Here is a 21,902-nt window from a genome sequence, read left to right as displayed (position 1 = left end):
TTAGGTCGACAAAGGTTTTTATAACAACTCCCTTTATCTTTTATCTTTTCCATAAGCATACCTGACGGTACTTTTTAATAAAAACTCAAAGAAAAACTCACCTGATTCTTATCCCATTTGAGAGTTAATCTCAAATTTTTACCTCCTGAAAACATTTCCTAAATATTTCAGCTTTCAAAATTGTACTGTATGCTTTGGCATTTAATTGTATTGTCTTATTTGCACTGCAGTTTGATTGTCGAGTAATGCCTTCCACAGAACTCTTTGGAGGCAAAATCATACCGTACCTACACCTCTCCACAAGTGCTGAGTATATTTATTGATTTTAGTAATCTTTGCTAATAATATAAGTCACGTACTATGGAAGATAGCTAAAGAAACTTAAATTTTAAGGAAGTAATTCTTTCCTCCTAGGCTGTATTATTAATTGGTTCTAATTAGGTTAAACAAGGCTACCTCGCTTACCTCCACCATTCTACCTCAACATTTTTCTGTATCTCTTTCAGAATAAGCACACCTATAGCCTAGATTTGGAAGCATACATATTGACAGTATGTACTGATTGGAATGTTTCTGGTGATTGACATTACCAGTGGTATGGCTTTTAATTTCAACCCTCCTAAACCGTAAATCATATTCGTTTTTTGTCTCCAGCATATTGGAGAAGAACCACATAATAATGGCTTAATGTACTAAATTTTCCAGCCTCAGTAGGCATTTGAACAATGATCAGTAGTCTCTGTCCACTTATTACTTAGGCCATCTGCGAGCAACAATTCCAGCCTTCACCACTCTGCTTACCACATTACCATTATGCCTCTTTACAGACAACACATGGAAGTCATGAGCTGTAAGCTCCCTCCATTTCCGGAACTCTTGCTATAAGACCATCTACTTATTCTAGCACCCATCCTTACCACCTGTCTCTGGAGGTGGGCAGGTATGCCTTCTTTCTGTACTCAGCATCTCCTCCACTTTCATACTTATTTGGTTTCCTTGTTCCAACAGTTAATAGCGCATCATTCTTTTTCTTCCGTAGCTTGCAGTCTGGATTCTGGCTTAGAAAGTTCTCATTGAAGTCTCGATTAACCCAATATTCAAATCAGACATGCTTTTTCCTCCCACGTGATCGTGTGTCTCAGCTTTAAAATTCTTTGATTTTTCTATAACCCCTCGTTTTACCTCCTGCCCGACCAACTCTTCTTAGTTGACTTGCTTTCCTTCAGCTTTCCCTTTGAATGTTAGTACTTAGCAAGATTCCGTCTGTGGGGTTCTTCCTTACAGAGTAGTTGTAAGAATTAAATAATTAAGGATTTAGAACCAGTGCCTGGCATATATGAAGCATTATGTTAAATGTTTACTGTTATATAGATTTCACCTCAGAATAATCGTTAGATAATCTCACCCCCACACATAGATCTTACTACCTAATATATTCTAGCTTAGACTTAAGTCTTAGGTGGGTTTATGTAATTGCCAAGTGGCTACTTCCTCTTGAATGTCCAATTGAACTTTTCTAAAATCTGTTTCTCTTAGCTCAGTAAGTGACCTTACCAGCAACCCCATTACTCTACCCTCCACAACCTTAACTTATACACTATGCCTCTGCTGGTAGCCTCCCATAACTGACTTCCCCCACCCCTTAACATCTTTTGTCTTCAGCTGAAGATGCTGTATTTAAGGTGGTGGCCTCAGCCATTTTGCAAGTTACTGTTTTCATGGGTCTCCCATGTATACAGGAGGTATACACATTGTTAAACTTGTTTTTTTCTCTTGTTAATCTGTCTTATTACAGGGATTTCTCAACCAAGAACCTAGAAGGATAGAGGGAGAATTATTTTTCCTCCCCTATAGAGCAATAGGTTAGACCATAAAGCCTAGCTGTGTAGTAGGTGAGACCATCACGGCTTGTGTAAGTACACTCCACGACGTTCACATGATGAACTCCCCTAACGCATTTCTCAGAACTTGTCCCTATCATTAAGCAGTGCATGACTGTATTGGACAGCATCTGAAATTCAAGTGTTTGGCTTTCATTCTCATCCAGATTTGCTTGCTTAAGGCTGTTGTGATAATCTCCCTTTAGACTGGTGTACTTTGGGGTCAGTAAACAATATTTAATGGCTGTACTTGTAAGTATTCTAATCAGTATTATGTTTCTTAGCACGCATAATGGTCATCATCTGTTAAGCTTTGAACCAAATGGTACAGATATTCTTTCTGTTTGCTTTTCCTTCATAGCCCCAAGATTTTCTGTATACAATATACTGAAAACCTCATTTGTTTCCAAAGTGGTTCCAGTGCAGAAGATTTGGGTGAGCCATTTTGGGGAACTCCAGCCTTGGTGCCGAGAGATTACATATAAGCATACCATGGATGTGTTCCATGTGCTGCTATAGATCCAGCTTTGTCCACTTTAAAAATGAAGGTCCGTGTAAATGGATGGTGTGGGCCACCACATAATAGTATTAAAACATCAAATCTATCCCAGATTCTTTTTGGGCTAAAAAGACAAGCTATTAAAAATATAGTTTGAAAAGACCATTTATTAATTTTAAATATATACACCTCCTGGATTAAAACATCAATTAATAGATTATTTGTTGGGATTTTGTTGGGAAGGGGGCTTTACCTGTTATCTTTACCACTTTTTTTTCTGATGGAAGAGAATTCTAGGTTATCTTTCTTTTTACATTCTTTCTAGACCTTCTGAACCAGTCACCTTGCTATTTTAGGAAATTTCAACGACAACCTCACGAACAGGCTTTCTAGTTTCACGTCTCTGAAAAGATCCTACCGACTTTCTTAGCCCGTGCCACCTAACAGCTCCTAAAAAAACCTGTTGTGAAAAGCACATTCCAATACAAATAATGACATTGAGTGACCTCAAATGTATACCAATAGCATTTCAATGGGGAACTATAAATGCGCAGCAGTGATTAAATAATGAAGGCTGGCCGTGGAATCTCTTTAGGCAATACAATAATGGGGAACATAAAGGCTCAGCAAGAATTATTTATGAAGAGCATATCAAGAAGACCTGGTATTTCCACCTAAAAAATAACCCAAAAGCCCCTCCAGGCTAAATAGTTCCTTTGTATACTACTATTTTGTTAGACCCCAAATAAGACATCTTAAAGCTTTAAGAAAATTACGATAAATTACTTTATAATTTATGTTTGCATGGTTTTAAAATGTTCATTTCATAATGCTATAATTTAATTTTACACAAGGATATAAAAATAAATATTGCCATGCATCCTATTGACATTTAAAAAACCCACAAATAAGTAACTTGAAATACTGTAGCGAAATTGTCCCTACTTACTTATGGTTAATCATGGAGAACTCAGGCGAGTCTTTTTATACAGCATCAGCAAACTGAAAAAACTTCAAAACAAGCCTAATTTAATGTCCTTAAATGACCAAACTGTAATGCTAAGGGGAAGAAAACAATACAAGCCAAAACTGGAGTGCAAACACCTTTTTCGCTGTAGGTTTTAATGGAAAAGGCTTGTGGACTAACAGGATTCCCTCCAAGGGCATGCTGGGAAGCGGGAAGCGGGAACCGGCCTCGGCAGCGCATCTTATTTCGGTTCCCTGAAACATCCCTGGTTAAGACTCTTGTGTTTGAAAAGACACAGGTGAGTTTTTACAAAAGTCCATCAGGTTCCTCATTAAAGCTGAAGTCACACACTAGAGACAGGTGGTCTGAAGGATAATTGAAGGATGGTAGCCGGTTGGGTCCAATCTGTTCTTCGGTGAGCAGATCCAGAGCTGACCTCACACTCAGTGCGTGTTTAGAGTACCAGATGTAGTCCAGGGTGTGCCGGCACTCCCCTGAGGTCCGGATCTTCCAGGTCGTGTACGGAGGCTCCGACTGCCCATCAGCACTCAGCAGCTTGTAGGCGCTGTTCAGGTTGAGGCTGGAGGAAGCGAAGTGTTTGTAGACCTCCTCTGTTGGCTCTGCATTGAAGTCCCCACAGACAATAAGGGGAAGCTTAGCTCCTTGGGTGATGTTCTGCAGGTTCTGGAGGAGGTCACAGCCTTGGGCTGATCGAAATTGCTCCCAGCCGGTACGTGCTTTCAAGTGGGTGACAGCGATGCAGAACTGTCGACCGGACTCCTTGCACTCTAGGGTCTGTGCAATGGCCACCTGATTGGTTTTCAGTGTCATGGCCGTCAGCCTAATATTGGCACTGTGGACCAGCTTAAATCGGTTTTGGAGAAAAAACAAGGCACAGCCATCTGGTCCATTGTTATGTTCTACGTCTAGACAAGGTGACCAGGGCTTGGGGAAAAACGTGCCTTGATAGCCCAGTCTACTGAGGAGTGGCTGGAAGGTGTCAAAATAGTGGTCCACCTCTTGGAGGCACAATATATCAGGCTGGTAGGCTAAGATTTCTTCCAGGATGAGACATTTCCTTTCTTCCCACTTGAGTGCTTCAACAGGGCATTGTACAAAGTTGTCTTTGCCTTCTCCAAGAGCTGAAATAAAAAGCCAGGCGGTTGTCAGCGACCACAGGACCATGACTTCTAAGTACCTGGGAGTATCTCTGGGGTTGACACCACTCAGACACTCTGTACGCTTCCTCTGCTGCAGATGCTCTGGGTGATTCTCCTCTGCCTCCACTGCATTAACCCACCAAACTAAATAACCTCTCTCTCACCATCCAGATAAAGCAAGCCACTGATTTTCTTTCATATTTAAAAACTATTTCATGGACATAAGATCTTAAGTTTCAGCCTTAAAAAGCGTTCTTTGCAGTTCCAGGGATCTAAACTATTTCAGATGAAATAAATATATTCAACTCTATATACTAATTTCAACACTGACCATAATAAGTCCTATGAACCGACACAGACACCGCTCAGAAATGAATGGGACCCACTTTAAGTAGGCAGCTTTTCCTATTTGTGGATGAATACTTGGAAAAATAAATGAATCCAAGATTGGAAAGTCAGAAAGTATGCCCTTTTCTAGGACGAAAGAAAACAAAAATGCAGCCTTTTCCTTTTTCTTAAAATTTCAACGTCCGCTACGTGAGAGGCAATAATACCACAGAAAGTTGACTATGATGCATCTGCTTTTTAACTCGGCAAACCCAGGAAAGGATCCCTTTCTACCATAAGAAAGTGACAGAGAATAGAGGACTGAAGCAGCACCTCTTCGGCTTCAAGTTACACAGATGCACATGGATGAGAATCTGGCCGTAAGAAAACCCAGGCCCAGCACCACCCCACATCACACAGTAACCTTTTCCCGCACGAAGTTCTATATGTGACCCATTCAGCAGACTCAGTTCCTCCCTTGCAAATGCTATTATCTTAGTGCTATGGGCTGAAAGCTGGAGACGACAGACAGTTGTGAAGCTGACAGAAGACCGGGTCCTTTAAATTTTGATGTCTGGGAAGTAGACAGACTTCCACTGTCCTTGGGAAGCCTACAAACGGGGAAGGTAAGGAATAAATCTTGAGTTGCTGGGTTTATCTGAGAAAATCCAATGACCCCCTTTCCTAACCTCCCCTGCTGGGAGCTCATGCCACCCCAGTTACTGCACCCTCCTTTCCCTCCATCTGCCCACACCTCTTCCGTCCACATAAGACAGTACCCCGGGCCTGTGCAGAAGCAGAAAGGCAGTCACCACAAACTTAACAGCTCAGGCAGAAAAGCGTCAGGCGTACCTTGGGCGAGGATGTTCCACTGCATGACCCTAACAGGTGGATGGCTGCTGGGGCAGTCTGTCCTCAGATCCACAAAGTCACGCTGGTACCGGGGAGGTCGAGTGTGCAGGACTGCCCTGCATTCCTCAAGGAGCTCTTTAGGATCAATGGGCTCCAGATGTTCTGGGTCAGGTGACACCAAGTACTCTGCGTGCTGGGAGGCAGCGCTGCTGTTCAGTGTCTTGGCAAGAGCGCTATAGAGTCTGCTCGTGCCGTTGCCCATGGAACACACTATAGGAAAGGAGAGGAAAGCACAATTACACACTCGGCTCCTTCTCCCGCCTTTCTTCTATTTTCACACGGCTCAACCAGAAGATAAAGCACTGTGCATCGAAGCCCAGAGCTCAGCTTAGGGCGGTGTTGCCATGTTCATGTACAGAGCCAAGTCCAGAGGTGGACTAACGGAGTGTCCAGGTTCTAGCTTTCTACTAGGACAGGTAATCGAAATAGCACTGTTAAAATTGGTTTCTGATTAACTAAGATAATCTTTTAAGGACAAAAATAGCTTAACCTTTATGGCCTCTTCTAACCTAGGATTTGTCTTTATAACTTATAAACCCAGTCATAGAAAAGCACGGCTAAACGAAATCCACATTCTTTTATCTATATATTTTAATAAGAATTGAAGACCGGTTTGTAAAGAGCCAGATGTTAGAAAGCCCGTGTTAATCCCGGAGAAGAGATTAGGGTATAGCAGGCTGCTGCTCTAGCCATGTCATCTAAGGTCCCTCTATTATGAAAAGAAACAGCTGGATTCAACCCACACCCATTCCTCTTAAATGTTACCTGTCAATCAGAGCTTTCTGGCTTTCTCTAGAGCTCTGTGAACCTCACTGAGCAATACAGTCAATAATCGAATATCAACTGCCAGATTTTTTATAAATCAGAAAAGGGGCTAGGGGCAGAAGTGGGTAAGAGACAGTCACCCACATTTTCCGGGGTCCTGGGAGGAGAAAGGGTGAGGAGAGGTGCGGGAGGCGCAGTCTTCACTACACTTTCTAGTGCTTTGCTTTCTATCCTAGTAGATTATATTAGGGCACAACCTTCAAGTAAAGAGGAGAGTTGTACCTGTCACTTCATTGTGAGCAGGTGACTGCTCTTTTGGAGGTCAACCAATTCTTCATTATGGTATAAATTAGGGGCAAATCTTGGAACAATCGCCAAAGATTCTCTCCATAATGAATCTCTATGGAGGAATCTGGGTTTCTCTACCACATTCGTATCCTCTTTAAAAACACAAAGTTTTCTGTATAAACTACATTATTTGGCAGACTGACTGTCTGAAACTAGCAGTCAATCAAATTCACTGAGGCAGGTCGCAAAAGCAAAATCAAATATTTACCACCAAATGTCCTTTAAACATCAAGGTCAGTAAGCATGCAGGCATGCTCTCTGTTCATTCTTTTCAGCAACTCAAAGTAGTTTTTTTTTCCCCCAGCAAGAAAACTAGATTCAGGCAAAGAAACACTAGTTTTCACAACACACACTTAAGTGTACATGCATTAGTAAGCAAGACTATTCCTTCTCACACACGTGCACATGCACAAACACGCACACACACACCTGTTTCCAAATTGTTTGATCTTAATATTAAATTCTTTTTTTAAATCAATCTGCTTGCCTGTCTGAGCAAAGGGGTCCAAAGGAAGAAATTTTCTTCTTGGCTGGCAGTACAACTCTGAAAATCTTCTGTACGTCTACTTTTTAAAAAAAAGTAGAGATTCTAGTGGTTTCTCAAGTGTGGTCTCCAGATTAGCAGCATCAGCGTCACCCACACTGTAGACCAAAGTGTCACGGGGCACCGCAGCAGACTCACAAGGGCACCATGGGATATGTGAAATTTGAAACAAACAGCAGTATTTGACATCTGTCAGGCTCTATAAACTACTGGCTCGCTGTAGCTCAATTTCAACAGGATTGCTCTACACCCTTTCACTGACATTATCTTTGCCGAGCTGAGTGTTTGGGAGGTTACTGTGATTAAAAAAAAAAAAGTATCCTGTGAATATGACGGTGAGAAAAGGAGTCCAATGGGAGTCCACGGTTTGAGGAGTTCTGTGAGGTCAGAAAAACCACCCTGAACCACACTTCCTTCTAAAAACTTAGAAAAACCTTCAAATAGAAACTCTGGAACAGAATGACACCTCTTCGGACAATGAAAGCACGCCAGAAAGACACGCCCAGAGAGCAAAGCAAAACTCTATTCTACTGCAAAATGAGCTGAAGGTCATTCAGAAAATGGTAGGATGGCCTAAGTCAGAATTAGAAAACTAAGAAATGAGGAGATGAGGCGTTTGAGAGAGAGTGGCGAATATGTCATCATTCTAAGCAAAGAAAATCCAACATATGGGTAACAGGAGTTCTTATCGTGGGAAAACGAATGCATGGAAATGAACCAAACACTAAAAACTATAAATCAAGAAAACTTTTAGGAGTACAAAGTTTCAGTCATGCAGGATGAATTAAGTTGTGGAGATCTAATATACGACATGGTGACTATCGTTAATAACTACTATATATGTGAAATGTTGAGTAAATTTTAAGTGATCTCTCACACACACATGCAATAACCACGTGAAGTGATGTTAGTGTGATTGAGGTGATCATTTCACAATGTATACGTACATCAACACATCGCATGGTACAACATACATAATTTTTATTATATTTCAAAGCTGGGGAAAATAAAATGGATGGTTTAAAAGAAAATTTAAGGTTAAAAAACATGTATTATGGATATTTTCAAATATCAATACATAGAGCTTTGTGTTTGTTATTCAAAAAAAACCTTTAAAAACAAAACAATATTTGAAACTCCATATTGAAGAAACACACCACATACCTGAGAATATCAACCCAGAATGACCAACACCAACTGGACTGTAAAGAAAAAGAGAAAAAATCCCTTGGGCATCTAGGCAAAAACAGCAAGTAACTTATAAGGAAAATAAAATTAGAGCATCACCAGACTTCAACTGCAATGTTTTACACCAGAAGAAAATGAAGTTACATATTTGAGAGATATGTATATATATCTCAAACTTTATATATATATAGGTGAGCCATATATATATATGGCTCACCTATACGTGAACCAAGGATTTTATATAAAGCGAAACCGGAATACTGACCCCAAGAACCCTATCTTGAGGACACTACTAGAGTGAGGGTTGGCAAACTGCAGCCAGAGGCATTTCTGTACAGTCCTTGAACTAAGGATGGTTTTTAGTGTTAAGCACACACACAGACACAGACACAACGCATAGAATACGTGTCAGGATCACATTTGGCCCTTAAAGCCTAAATGTTACCATCTAACCCTTTTCAGAAAATTGCCAGCCCTGGAACTAGAGAACAAGCTTCAGACCAAAATAACCAGACAGACACTGGTATAAGAACTGGTGCTGAGCATTAAACATATAGCTACTTTCGGGGTTGGGCCTGGTTAGTACTTGGATGGGAGACCACCTAGGAAGACCAGGTGCTGTAGGCAAAAACAAACAAACAAACAAACAAACAGCTACTTAGAAATTCAAGTCTGAATGAGGATAAAAGAGAGAGCACAATATCATGGCTATGTGATCCAACAAGGAACATATGAAGATTTAGTAGGAGGCAAAGCAGAGACCAGAATGAGAAAAAGCAAATTCACTTAAAAAATTTTAAGCTGTTTTCAATAATCATAAGTAGTAGTGGTGGTATTAGTATGGTTACTCTGAGACCGTTCTGTGGATGTGAGGCGGAGCAAAGTGGATATTCCAATTCCGTGATACCCTGTTATCTTTTTTTGGTTCAGATTTAGAAGTGCATTTTAGGCTATTAGCTACAACACTCAGGGAAAACATTCTTGTTGAAGCCAGCTCATTTTAGACCAATAGTAGATTATGAAATCTGATCATCCATCTTATTCGTGACTTGGCCTCTGAAAGACTGTGGTTTTCAAAAACCAACTCTACCCTCAAAAGACAAAACTTTACAGTAAAAAAGATGAAGGACAAACTGCAGCATGGGTAAGTACTAAGCACTATGGGCATCAAAAGGCCAGTTCTAGTCCCAGTTCCGTTGCTACTGAGCTGTGCCACGACTCTCCAGACTTACTTGCGTGGCTTTAGAGTGAGGGCTTGTGAAGAGATCATAATGTCTCATTTGGAATGTGCATCTGGGTTAGAAGCCGTGGCGGAAGCTGACTGACGAATCAGCCTGTTGCGTCGTGAGCATGCAATTAGGGAAGGGAGACCGACGCTCCTGAGAGACGCTGCCACGAGTCCACCCTCCTGGGCAACTGCGGGCCTCCCGTGCCAGGCTGTCTTCACTGAGAGGTTTATTCGCGTCTCTGAGTTTACCCTGCAGGGTGAAGGTCTCAATCTAATCCACAGTTCTCAGGGGGAATCTGTCAGTAGTTAAGAGTTTGAGAAGGGCACTTTATACCAGTGAAACACATGCCGATCTTTTCCCTCAGGAACTTAAGTGTTCGGGAAAAGATTAATACACTGGAACTAGGGAGAGAAAAACTGAGGGCTTACTGTGTGGGACAGGCCGGATATAATAAGGGTTAAAACAGTCAGGATGGAGAAGAGTAACAAGAGAAAGACTTAAGGTCTGAAGCTCTAACTCCTGACTGTGCCACCTTCTTGGTCCACCATAAGCAGCCACCACGATCCTCGGCCTCGCTGTCTCAGACACAAAGACACACGCGGGACACCAGACACTACTCCAGCTCACTCGAGATAGATCAGTGACACGACAGACTCAATTCTCCGTCCTCATGGAGCTATGTTTAGTGGGGAGAGGCAGAAAAGAAAGATCGACAGGTAGTCACAAGGTAAAAAGTGCTACGGAGAAAAAGGAAGGAGAAAGGGCAGGTGGGGAATGCTTCCGAGGGGGGAGCTCCCACTTTCCACAGGACGCCCGGTGAGGCCTCACTAAACGACGGACTTCGAGCCAAGACCTGAGGTGGTAAGGAAATCAGTGAGTCTTATGGAGAGTCACAGAAGAACATTCTGGGCAGAGCAACGGCAAATGCAAAGCCCTGAGAAAGGAAGGTGCTCGGCAAGGCCGAGGTCAGCGACTGACAGAAGGGCTGAAGGTGAGGTCAGCGGGGACGGGGAAGCGGCGAGGCGGGTGCCTCGTCGGCCATTATAAGGACTTGCGCCTTTATCTGGGATGCGAAGCCACTGGAGAATTCCACGCAGGAGTGAGAATCTGATTTACATTACGTGCAAAGCTCACTGGTTGATGATATATTAAAAATACACTATGCTTTTGGGGACAGACACAGGAAACCCGTCAGAGGAGAAAAGAGTCGTTGGCTTGGACTAATGATAGGAGCGGTCAAAGTGGCTGGGTTTTGTTGATGACTTGGATGTGGTCTGTGAGAGGAGGAGCAGTCAGAGGCCTCCAAGGTCACTGAGGGGTGAAGGTGCCATCACTGTTAGGGAGACGTGGTGGGCTTGCGAGAATAGGGGTTTGGCATTTAAGAGATGACTGACGTTCAGGGAGGAGGTACAAGCTGGAAACAAACATCTGGTTAATGTTAGTGGACAGATGAAACTAAAGTGAGTTTAGAGAGACAACAAGTCAAAGGACTGAGCTCTGGGGCAGAGTGGGGACGATGAGGTGAAAATCTGCAAAGCTGACATGACCAGAGAGTTGGAGAAAAGTAAGGAAGAGTCTGATCCTTCTGGAAACAAAGTCAAGTCAGTGTTTCATCCACAAGGTCGTTCCCGCCTGTGTCAGATGCTACTGAAGTTCAAGGACAGATCTGGCTTTAGCAACATGGAAGACTTTGGCAGCTTTATCACCGATTTCTGAGTTTCAGTGGGCTTGTGGGGAGAAGAGGAATTAGGACGGAGAGCAGAGAAGTGTTTTGAGGAAATTTTGCCCCTAGAGAGGAGAGAAATGGAGTAGTTGCTGGAGATGGAGGCTTTGGGACGCTGTTATAACGTGTCAGTTTGCTAATGAGGGTGACAGAGGAGAGGGAAGCCCGAGGAAGCAGACAGATCCTCTCCCCAAAAAGCAACTATGAACCTGGACAGAACTGTCGAAGCCAACTGTTTCAACGCCCTGGATATAGACCAAAGGCATGTGACAAACCGAGAAGCTTTTACTCATGAAAGCTACTGAAATTTAGGTAAGAACCACGCTACTCTGTGACATTCCTCCTCTCTCCCCCTCGGTTCTGTGACAGTCCAACCAGCACAGCAAAGATCCTGAACTATAAGTTCAACCTCCCCGCAGGGAAAAGCCTGGGCCGTGATGGCTTCCTTGGTGAGCCTATCAAATATTTACATAAGGAATAATACCAATCTTTCACAAACTCTTGTTTATTGCTTCTCATGCGCGGCCAATCTGGAAGGCAGTTTGGCAAGCTTTTTTTATAATCTAAACATAGACTTCCTGTACAGCCTAGAGCTCATGCCCCTAGGTGTTTGCCGAAGGGAACGGAAAACTTATGTTCATGGAAAATTGTGTGCGCAAGTATTTATCAGCACTTTTATTAATAATTGCCCAAACTGGAACAACCAAGAAACTCTTTACCATGCAAATGGATAAGCAGCCGTGGTACATCCACACAATGAAACCCTATCCAGCGAGAAAAAGGAACAAGCTGCTGATTTGCAAGATTCATCCATGAAACATGGGCGAATCTCAAATGCATTTGGTAAATGAAAGAGGTCAGATCCTAAAAATTACATTGTATGACTCTGTTCCGATGACATTACGGAAAACACAAAACTATATAGGCTGGTGGTTGTCAGGGACTCGGGGAGGGAGTGGTGGCTGACGAGGGGACTTTTTAGGGTGATGGAACCACTCTGCACAGCCCTAGATGGTGCATATGTGACTCCATGCCTTTGGCAAAATCAAAAGAACTGTCCATCTCAACCAACAAACTTTAACGTATGCAAATTTAAAATACCAAGCAGGATGTGGAGGGAACTCAAGAGGGAATGCAGACTTTGACAAATGAATTAATTCCCAGGCTAGGGAATTAATTACTAAAAGTGAACACTATAAAGAGTTCATATACTATTTTTTACACTTTTAATACTGGACCAAGGCTTAGATCCACTTAAGGACTGCAGTGTAGCAAGGCTTATTTATTTAAATTTGAAAACGAAAGGCTGAAGGTTATGGGTGCCTTCCTCCCCTCCCCCATCCTAGGGTGATGCTGGTGACAGTGCAGCTAATGGCTACTGAATGCTTAATATGTGCCCCATTCACAAATTCTGCTTGCCTTGAGTGTGTTTTCAAATAATTCTCATCACAATCCTAGGAGGTGGCTACTCTTATGCCCTTTTAACAATGAAGAAGTAACTTAGTGACAATTCTCATTCTCTTACCTGTTCTCGAAAATTTAACATTTACTTTTTTTCTTTTAGAGCACTGACCATTAAAAAAATTCTTTTCACACATAAATTTCTGTCTGATTCCAATATTTCAAGCCATTCTACTGAAGTTTTATGCCCTAATAGGGATTGCTATTCAGGGCTTTAAAAAGATTGTCAAAGGTTCAGAACAGCTCAATACTGAAAGCCAATTTCCCGAGGCGAGATAGCACAAATAATTTACCTGGTTGGTAATTAAGATATTGAAAAACATAAAATCTTGATGAAACCTCTGCCGAACTTTATTTGGAACTCATACTAGCTTCTAGGTCCACTTTTATATGTGTTTGGATATGGGTCTTTTTGATTTGACCCCATAATGTATTTGGTTTTTGCTCAAAAAATTTTTCTAGCTGCTTCACTAGAAAAGTGTCAGTCACCTTTCTCGATGTGGTACACATACTTTATACAAGCAACAGGCAGCTCAAAATAGCTTTACTTCTTCTGCCTAGTTATTCATTTAGCAAGACCACTCCCATTCCTTGCCATTTCCTAATTCTATAAGCATATTTCCAAAACATTCAGAACTGGATACCTTCATTCTGTGCATTATTATTAATACCTCACTGCTATTTTCCTTTATAGGAATAAATAAGTCTTCTTACCCTTACAAAAGCCTTTAAAGATTTGCCAGATAATTTTGATTATTTAGATTCCAGAAATACAGTAGGGCTAATGATTAAAATACAGGGTACATACTTATTCTTTATACTACCAATTACTACATATTTCTAAAGCAATAGGCAGACCACTACAAGCCTCCAAGAATGCCCAGCGTGAGAGGGAAATGAACCCCTTTCAATAACTAGAATGCTGGATGAGAACCCTGACGGCTGGGACCCACTCTGCCTGGGCCTACCATTTCGAGATCCCCGCGACGCTAAGAAATCACATCTCTCCACATACTGCTTTTCCAGTTACCCAGCAATTGCTTATTCTCGAGTTTGCCCAAACCGTTTGGTCTGCGAATAATTTTTCTTATTACTTTGAGCTTAGCCTCTTGAAACGGTGGCTTGGCAAAAACTCGAATTAAAAACTAAACGCTAAACAAAAGCCAAGATTATCCGGGTACACACCTGAGAAACTGCCGAGCTGAACAACCTTGGGCCCGAGGAAACCTTCACGAGTAAATTACACAAAAACCGTAAACGACAGACGTCACAGGAAAGTGTCACTGAAAGAGCAAGCCTATGCCGCCATCTACTGGCCAAACGTTGAACCACCTCAGCAAGTGTAATTTGCTAATTCAGCAGCTCGTTTTTTATTAGGCTCCTTAGAGTCCAGTCGGTTCCTGAGTAAACGTGTCCACCTTCCAGACAAGTGAGTGAAAATATTCACAAGATAACCACTGGCGTAAAACGCCTGGACTGTGTCTGCCCTGCTTCCCCGGCAGGACCCAGCCCCATGCTGTTTTACGAGAGTGTGGGCCTGTACGTTAGTTCCCGGATCCTAGAGACTGGATTCTAAGAGCCATTTAGGATGATGGTGTTTTCTGGTGAGGGTGATATATCTTTGAAGGTCTGTAATTGAGCACCAGTGTATAGCTGTGACAGGCATCCCTGGAGTACTCAGGAATGGAGTATGCCTGCAGGTGAAAGCCTTACATAAGGCTAAGGCTTCAACTTTTCTCAGTAAGGTCAGGGGACAGTTCTAGAGGCAAAACAGTCATAGCACACGGACCCAATTAGGCCCCCTGGTCTCAGATCCCACCCCTCTTTTTCCTAACAAGATTCTGAACAACTTATTTACCTCTCAGTTTCTTCACCTGGGGGTCGATGTAGCCTTTGTGAGGGTCACTGAGTTAAAGTTGCCATACCTAGCACATCCTAAGAAGTCAGCTAAATGTGACCTATTCTGCTACCTTCAGTGAGGCTCATTTTCTGGGTTCAAGGAGGAGGCTATTACCATCTGAGGGCCTAGCATGTGCCATACCACTTCCAAGTATTTTCATTACTCTTTCCAGCAATCCGGCAATGTAGGTATTGTATTTGCCACCTCACAGGCACGGCTATTGAGGTTAAGCGGTTACACAGTTTTCTCAAGATCGCATAAGTAGGAGGGGGTCTGGGCGCTGGAGGAGGCCGCCTGCACCTTGCACCGCTGCTCACCAGAACCCCTGACAGAACTGAGTCGGGACAATGCGATGGGGCCTTGCCAGGAATAGAGGTCGAATTCCACCTCCTTCTGCCGACGTCACTGCCCTCACAGCATACCATGGCACAGCACAAAGTGTACAAAGCAGTAGAACGACCCATGTGGCAGTGCTAGAGATATCAAGTGAAGGTCATGACTGTCAACCTAACGTGTCTAAAAATACAAGCACCTAGCCAGAGTGACAGTCCAGTTGCAGAACAGCCGAGAATGCCAAAGTATTTTCCAGAAGAGGCTGAGCTGTACCTTCGGTCATGCCAGATTCATCTAGAAAATATCACTAAGGAAAAAAAGAAATCCCTCCACAATAAAAGCTTAGGTTGGCACATTTAATTGGTGAGCTGGCTGGCCAGTCCTTTCCACAAGCTGGGCTTTTCTAGCGTAATGCTCTGAAGTGAGCTGTGAAGAGGCAAAACCCAAAGGAGCAGGGTGGACGGCTGCGGTCCACTAAGACATCAGGTCTGTGTGACTATCTGCTGTTTATCACTGACGTTTCTGGGATGCTCGGGGAAATGGTCCATTTTTACAGGCATGAACGGAAACATGAAAGCTGACAAGCAACTGCAGAGTTTGCTGCTAGATCAGGGGTCCACAAATTACGGCTCGTGAGCCAAATCTGACTAGCGCCCTGTCCATGACATGTGCTGTCTGTGAGCTGCCACATTTTTAAGTGGTTGGAAAAATAATGATCAGAACAATATTTCATGATATGTGAAAATTCTAGGGAATTCACATTCCAGTGTCTATGCATAAAGTTGATGTCCTAGCTACGGCCGCTTCCACACTACAATGGCAGAGCTGAGTACGTGTAACAGAGATCTTTGGCTCACGAAGCCTGAAAAAGTGACCAGCTACCAAAGGTAAATTAAATATGGTTCCTTCCAAGAAGCTTGAGGAGTCAGACAAAGGGCAGAAAAGGCTGAGGGGCACCAGTTAGGGCCATCTGTGAGTCATACTGCTCCTCACACAGACGGAAGCTGGCAGAGGTGGCTTCTGCCTGCTGGACAGAGCCAAAGAAAGCTTCAAAGAAAGGGGGCGGCATGCCTTAGAAGGGCCCTTGAGGAGGGTGATGGGCCTGAGAGAGAGGCAGACCAGACCAGGAGCTGACTCTGGACCTCAGGGATCTTTCTGGAAGCAGGGTGAGGAGTTAAACATTAGAGAATACAGAAAGAAGCCCCCCGTACTTGGGCAAAGGTGGAGGTCTCCAGTGTGCCCTGCTCAGGTGTTTGAAGACCAGCGAGGCTGTCCGCCCTCACACAGCCTCACAGAGCGGTCAGACTGTGGACAGACTGAGGGCAAACGGGCATACGCAGCTATGTCTATTTAAAACTGCAGCAGAATATTAGGAATGCAAAACAAGAATGGGCTTCTATGAAAAAAGGAGCCATCGGAAAACTGGAAAACGTTTAGAAACTTAAAATGACTGCAAGATGGAAGTGTTCAGAAAATCTCACAAAATAAAGAAGCGATAAAGACATTAAAAAGTGAGAGAAGAGACACAGAGGACAGATCTAGGCTAACGATCGACCTAGCGGGAGTTTGAGAACATGACAAGAGGCGAGATGGTGGATAAAACCATCCAAGACCAGATAGGAATTTTTCCTGAGCTCAAAAACGGTCTGTCTTCAGGTTGAATGGGCTCGCCTGATGCTGAGACATTTGTCCTAATGGAACGTTTGAACACCCAGACAATGAAAATTCCTACAAGCTTCTAGAGATACTCAGTACATACAAAGACACTTCAAGTTCTGAGGGAAGATTTTTATTAATGGGCATGTGTTAAGTTTTGCAATTAAAAATCCTTTTTTATTTAAAAAATCATGACGAAAGAGAAATGAATTCTAGAATACATCTCAGCAAATCTATTCGGCCTAAAAAATTTGAAAGAAAGATGCACATCTTCCTTCAGCAGCCCCTCAAAGATAGTTAAAATCCATGAAAGGAAAACAGAAAAAAAGAAATAGAAAGCTATTATATCCAAGGTAGCATTACGATCTGCAAAGTAATTTATATCCAAGGTAGCATTACGATCTGCAAAGGTGAGGTCAGTAGAACTAGGTGAGGTCACTAGTAATTTATTTTGTACCCGGTACTAGGTGAGGTCAGTAGTACTAGGTGAGGTCACTAGTAATTTATTTTGTACCCGGTACTAGGTGAGGTACTGCGAGTCCCGAGCATACTTGCAGACTGGCAGATGGCCCTGCCCCAGTACTGGAAGTGTGGAGTTAGGGGAAAGAAAAGGGACAGGCAGACAGTGGGACAGGCGCGACGAGCCCAAGGGACTTCCCAGACACCCCACTGCGCTTAATTCTTTACCCGAATTTTGGCTGCCTGTAACCTTTAAGCACTTGCATCTGCGGACTTCTCATCTACTCCAATTCTGAAGGGGGAATAAAAATGGTTTTAACATTTTCCTTTGTGCACAATCCCTCATCAGCCGACAGCAGTCCCTAACTTGTGGGGACATGGAAATCCCTTAGTAAACAAAATTTTGGAAGGCTTCTAACTAAGCATCTAGTTAAAACAAGTGTCCTCACTGGCTGTCCTCCTGTGTTGCCAGCAAGTGGCTGTCACCAGATGCTCAGGCTTCAACGGCAGATATTGAAATTCAAAAGACATGAGTGTGGCCCAGGCATTTTTTTTTTTTTTTTGGTAGTGGAAGGAGAAAAAGGTATTTTACAGAAACATTCAAATCTGATGGTAATAATTTCCTTCTGCTCTCTTTCCCCTGGGCACTCCTGCCCACATCCCTGTCACCGAATCGTGGTGACCAGTATGTTTCAAGTGTTGCAGAAGAGGGCAGCTAGCTGAGATTTTCTACTTGAGGTCTTACTCCTTCCTGTAGGAAGGCTGATTTCTCCCTATTCTAAAAATAAAAATAAATCTAAAATACTTTAGCTACTGTTCATGAAAGTAGAAGGGGGTTTACTGTGGAGCTCATCGCCCACGCATATCATCCTTCGAGTTTCTATTCATTCAAGTACGATAACCATTTAAGTGGATATCAAGGTCCTATAAATTCAAACACAGGTGTGGAGTCTCCTCCTCCCCAAAACCAGAATGATTGCCTCACTCGCTTCTCTCTCAGTAGACAATGTGGAAACCGACACGGTGTTATATTTATCCGTATAAATTGTACGACTACACCAATACGCTTCTATTACAAAGTCAGTCTCAAGTTCTTTCTCAATGAACTTTCATAAAGACACCAATCCCTGCCCTTTCTTAAAGCCTGCTTCTGTTTGGACGTTCTTGCCTCAGGCCCCAAGCTCAAAGATCTGATGATCACTTTCCCAGAATCCTCTCCCAGTTTTCTCAACCTTTGCAGGAATAAGTACCTTGGAGAAAGGAGGAGTAGAGCTTATAAAACACTCCCCAAGCTTTCCAGAAAGGAGAGTGTTTTATAAGCTCTGCTCCTCCTTTCCTGGGACACTGGCTAAACATAGGACTTAACCAGGCTCCTCAGGAAACACGATTCAGTAGAGGGTGAAAGACCAGAAATCTGCATTTTCTGAAGCGCCCAGGTGATTCTGGAAGCGTCTCATCCTGGCTCCCACACCTGCCACCTTCCTCCGGGCGTTGTGTGGTCTTCTCTCCTGGCCTGGCTCCCTTTTACCCATTCAAAGTAAAGTTTTTTCCCCCCCAAATCCAGCTGCACCGATTTCTCTTTCTCATCAGTTCTTGCAGCAATTAGTCATGAGACATGATGTACTTTTTGGCCATTTAAGTGTACTGTGTTCAATAAAACTTGGGGATCAACTGATATCAACATAGCTTATTTTCTTCTAGGAAGAGTCCAGTGTTAAGAGATAGCAAGCAAGTTGAGTGATTTGCAGATGTTTCTATTTTAGTGTGCTGAAGTGATTCTGGAGCCATGGTTATTAACTCTGAAGCCCCCAATAATTCACTGTATTTCAGCTCTTACCAGTGAATGCTACGGAAAATGATACCTCGCTTCTCCCACAAGGAAAGCAATTTATTTCTGTAGAAGCTTCATAATTACAAGCTTTCCCGTTCTTCTATCTCCTAAGCAGTTTACTCATAGTTAAGGGACATACTAAATAAAGCCACCTCCTCTAATGAGCTGGTATTTGCTCTTAAAATTGTACTAAGAAAAAAATGCAAAGCCGACTCTTCATTATCTGAGGAGAGATCTGGGAGACAGCTTTTATAAACCCACGGATAACTCCCGACTGCATTTCATCCAGGACCATAACTGTGGCAATTGCTGCTTCTTTATGGAGGCTGCTGTCTTTTGTTGAGAAAAGGTAGCAAAACACTGAGCTCGTGTCCAAGGTCCCCTTTAAATTTTAATGACCTAATATTTGATGACTCCAAAGGAACTGTACTCTTTTCAGTGACCTCTCACAGCCAAGGGGTGTGAGTTAGGAAGAAACTACCAAATGGGGTCAAGTGTTGGGGATTATTACTCCCCTCGGCCCCCCCCTCCGCCCCCATGACTCTGGAAGGAAGGCTTCTCTGTCCAGATGGCTAAACTTTGGGGCATGTAAGAATCACCTGGAGTTTTATTATTATTTTGTTAGGTACTGTGGAATCTGGGGCCCGCCCATAACGACTGTGTTCAACAGACCTACAGTAGGCTCCAAGCACTGCCTGTTTTAGAAGCACCAATGCTGGCTGAGGCTCCTTAGGAACCCTTCCACAAGGCGCCCTTTCTCCCACTCTGCTGCATCCATGCCCCATGCCTGCCCTTCCTTGCTCCTGGCTTTTCTAGGAAAAAAAAAAAATGTTTATCTCTTTCAATCCTAACTATGCTTCAAGGCCCAGCTCAAATGCTACCCACTTCTTGAGCCTAAAAAGATGCCTTTGCTGAAAGGAACTTTATCTCTCCCACACCCTAGTGCCTTTTGCAAGCTGTTAACTGAGTGAATAAAAGGTGTTAAGTCTAATGAAACAGTCATTTTTTTTTGCAAATCTCATCTCTCTTACAAGGCCCTTAAAGGTAGACTAAGGCTCACATTGTTTTATCTGCTTTCATAAAGCAACTACAGTATGTGAGACACGTAAAGACTTCTGGAATGAATGTGTGATCAAGCAACTAGTGAATGATGCTTTAACAAGTAGCTGAAGCTAGAAGTGCATGAAACAGGAAATTGCCTAGATTTTGTGTATCTTCAATAGTTTTAGGACCATAAATCCTTTACTTTCTTTATCTGTAAAACCAGAGGGTTTCAGAGGACTTTTTAGAAAGTTCATTATTAAACACCTTTCTATGCCAAAGGCCTAACATTCCAGATGCTCTATCTGACCTGACCATTTTCCCCTCAGCTAACAGCACAGCTGTCTGTATCTGCATTACACAGGCTATCTGCCTTCCCAGAACAGACCAGTAGGTTCACTCTGCCTCTGAGGGGCTTTAAGGTAATGTAAGATATGGAGACATCAATTGGGTTTCTTTTACTTCTCCAACTCCAAATTTTCTCTTGAAAATTTCCAGCAAGAAAAACCACTAAGTTATAAGGTGCTAGCCATTCTAATAGTTATTTCACAATGAGCCAAATCCCTATATAACTGAGGGAAAAATATCTGCATATGACTGTCAAGTTCGCCCTTTCTAAAGAACAACCTAGAGTTTAGAGTCTTCAGTTACCAGTTTAACATCCTTGTTCTTGAAAGTGTGTCTCGAATCTGAATAGTGTTTAAGATTTTGGCTTCGAATACATTTTGGATTATCACTTTCACTAATTAAAGAAAGCCACGTTCAACATATTCTTTCTACTGCTCGATCTGTCCTTTTTAAATTAGTCCAAAACTTTCCGAGCAAAATGTAGTTATTTATAATCTAGAAGGGTCATCCAAATGTCCGAAACAGCAATACGCTAACTTGAGCACAAGTAGAGTACACTTTTTAGTGTGATGAAGTCATTGCCCGTTTGAAAGAGAAACTGTCTCTCATTTTTAAAAGTATGATCAATTTGTATGTAATGTGTGGTCACTAATGTGTCCTTAGGCAGAAACGGAGATGGCAAAAAAGGGAAAGTCCAAAGTGTGTGATGTATTAAATTGGCTCTTGGCAAAGGAAGGCATCACCATTACAAAATCTTAACCCAGGTATCCAGGACACAGAATTACATAACTATTAAGAGTTGGAAGGCTCTTAAAAAATCCGAATAAATGTGAAACGAGTCAATGTGTTATAATACGTTGTTAACATGACCTTTAAAAAAAAAAAAATAGAACAAGAGCCGCAGCTCCAAGAAAAAGAAAAAGCCCCAGAAGCTATCCCAGGGAGATCAGAATGGACAGTGTCCTGGTGGGGCATAATCACCCACGGTGACATTTCCCAACCCATCCTTTATATCCCAATAAAAACATTTACAAGTCCCCCCCCACCCCCCTAAAAAAGCATCTAGGCCATGCCAGCCCCGTGGTCAAATAAGTGTAACTTGTAGTGATTTTTTTTTTTTTTGGCATAAAAATTTCCATAAGAGCAATAAGAAGTAAAAACAACAACAACACACACACACAAATCATCTGCGGCCTCGGAAGGGGGAAATTTAACGTAGGTCCAGAGCGAGAAATATGCACGGCACCCAGGGACCAAACGAGAACCCACAGCGTTCCCTTCTCACCAGACGCGCTGCAAGCCGGGGCAGGGGAAGAGGCAACGCCAGCAGA

The 21,902-nt window shown here is 42.7% G+C and overlaps 1 protein-coding gene across 1 annotated transcript in view; it reads right to left on the bottom strand.

Moving 5' to 3' along the window:
- Positions 1 to 2,526: 2,526 nt before the first annotated feature.
- NOCT (nocturnin) overlaps positions 2,527 to 21,902 on the bottom strand; it is a 19,991-nt gene continuing 615 nt past the window's right edge. Inside the window, exons 2-6 of the mRNA XM_006906211.3 lie at positions 20,875 to 20,965; positions 14,019 to 14,148; positions 8,567 to 8,638; positions 5,686 to 5,955; positions 2,527 to 4,488 (exon numbers count right to left, since the gene is read on the bottom strand). Of these exons, the coding sequence (XP_006906273.2) occupies positions 3,653 to 4,488; positions 5,686 to 5,955; positions 8,567 to 8,638; positions 14,019 to 14,148; positions 20,875 to 20,965 (1,399 nt within the window). The 3' untranslated portion in view covers positions 2,527 to 3,652. The remainder of the gene's footprint in view (positions 4,489 to 5,685; positions 5,956 to 8,566; positions 8,639 to 14,018; positions 14,149 to 20,874; positions 20,966 to 21,902) is intronic.

This window comes from Pteropus alecto, unplaced genomic scaffold (assembly GCF_000325575.1).
Source record: "Pteropus alecto unplaced genomic scaffold, ASM32557v1 scaffold50, whole genome shotgun sequence".
NCBI classification, from domain to species: domain Eukaryota; kingdom Metazoa; phylum Chordata; class Mammalia; order Chiroptera; family Pteropodidae; genus Pteropus; species Pteropus alecto.
Note: the sequence above shows the minus strand (reverse complement) of the source record. Positions and strands in the feature narration are given on the sequence as shown.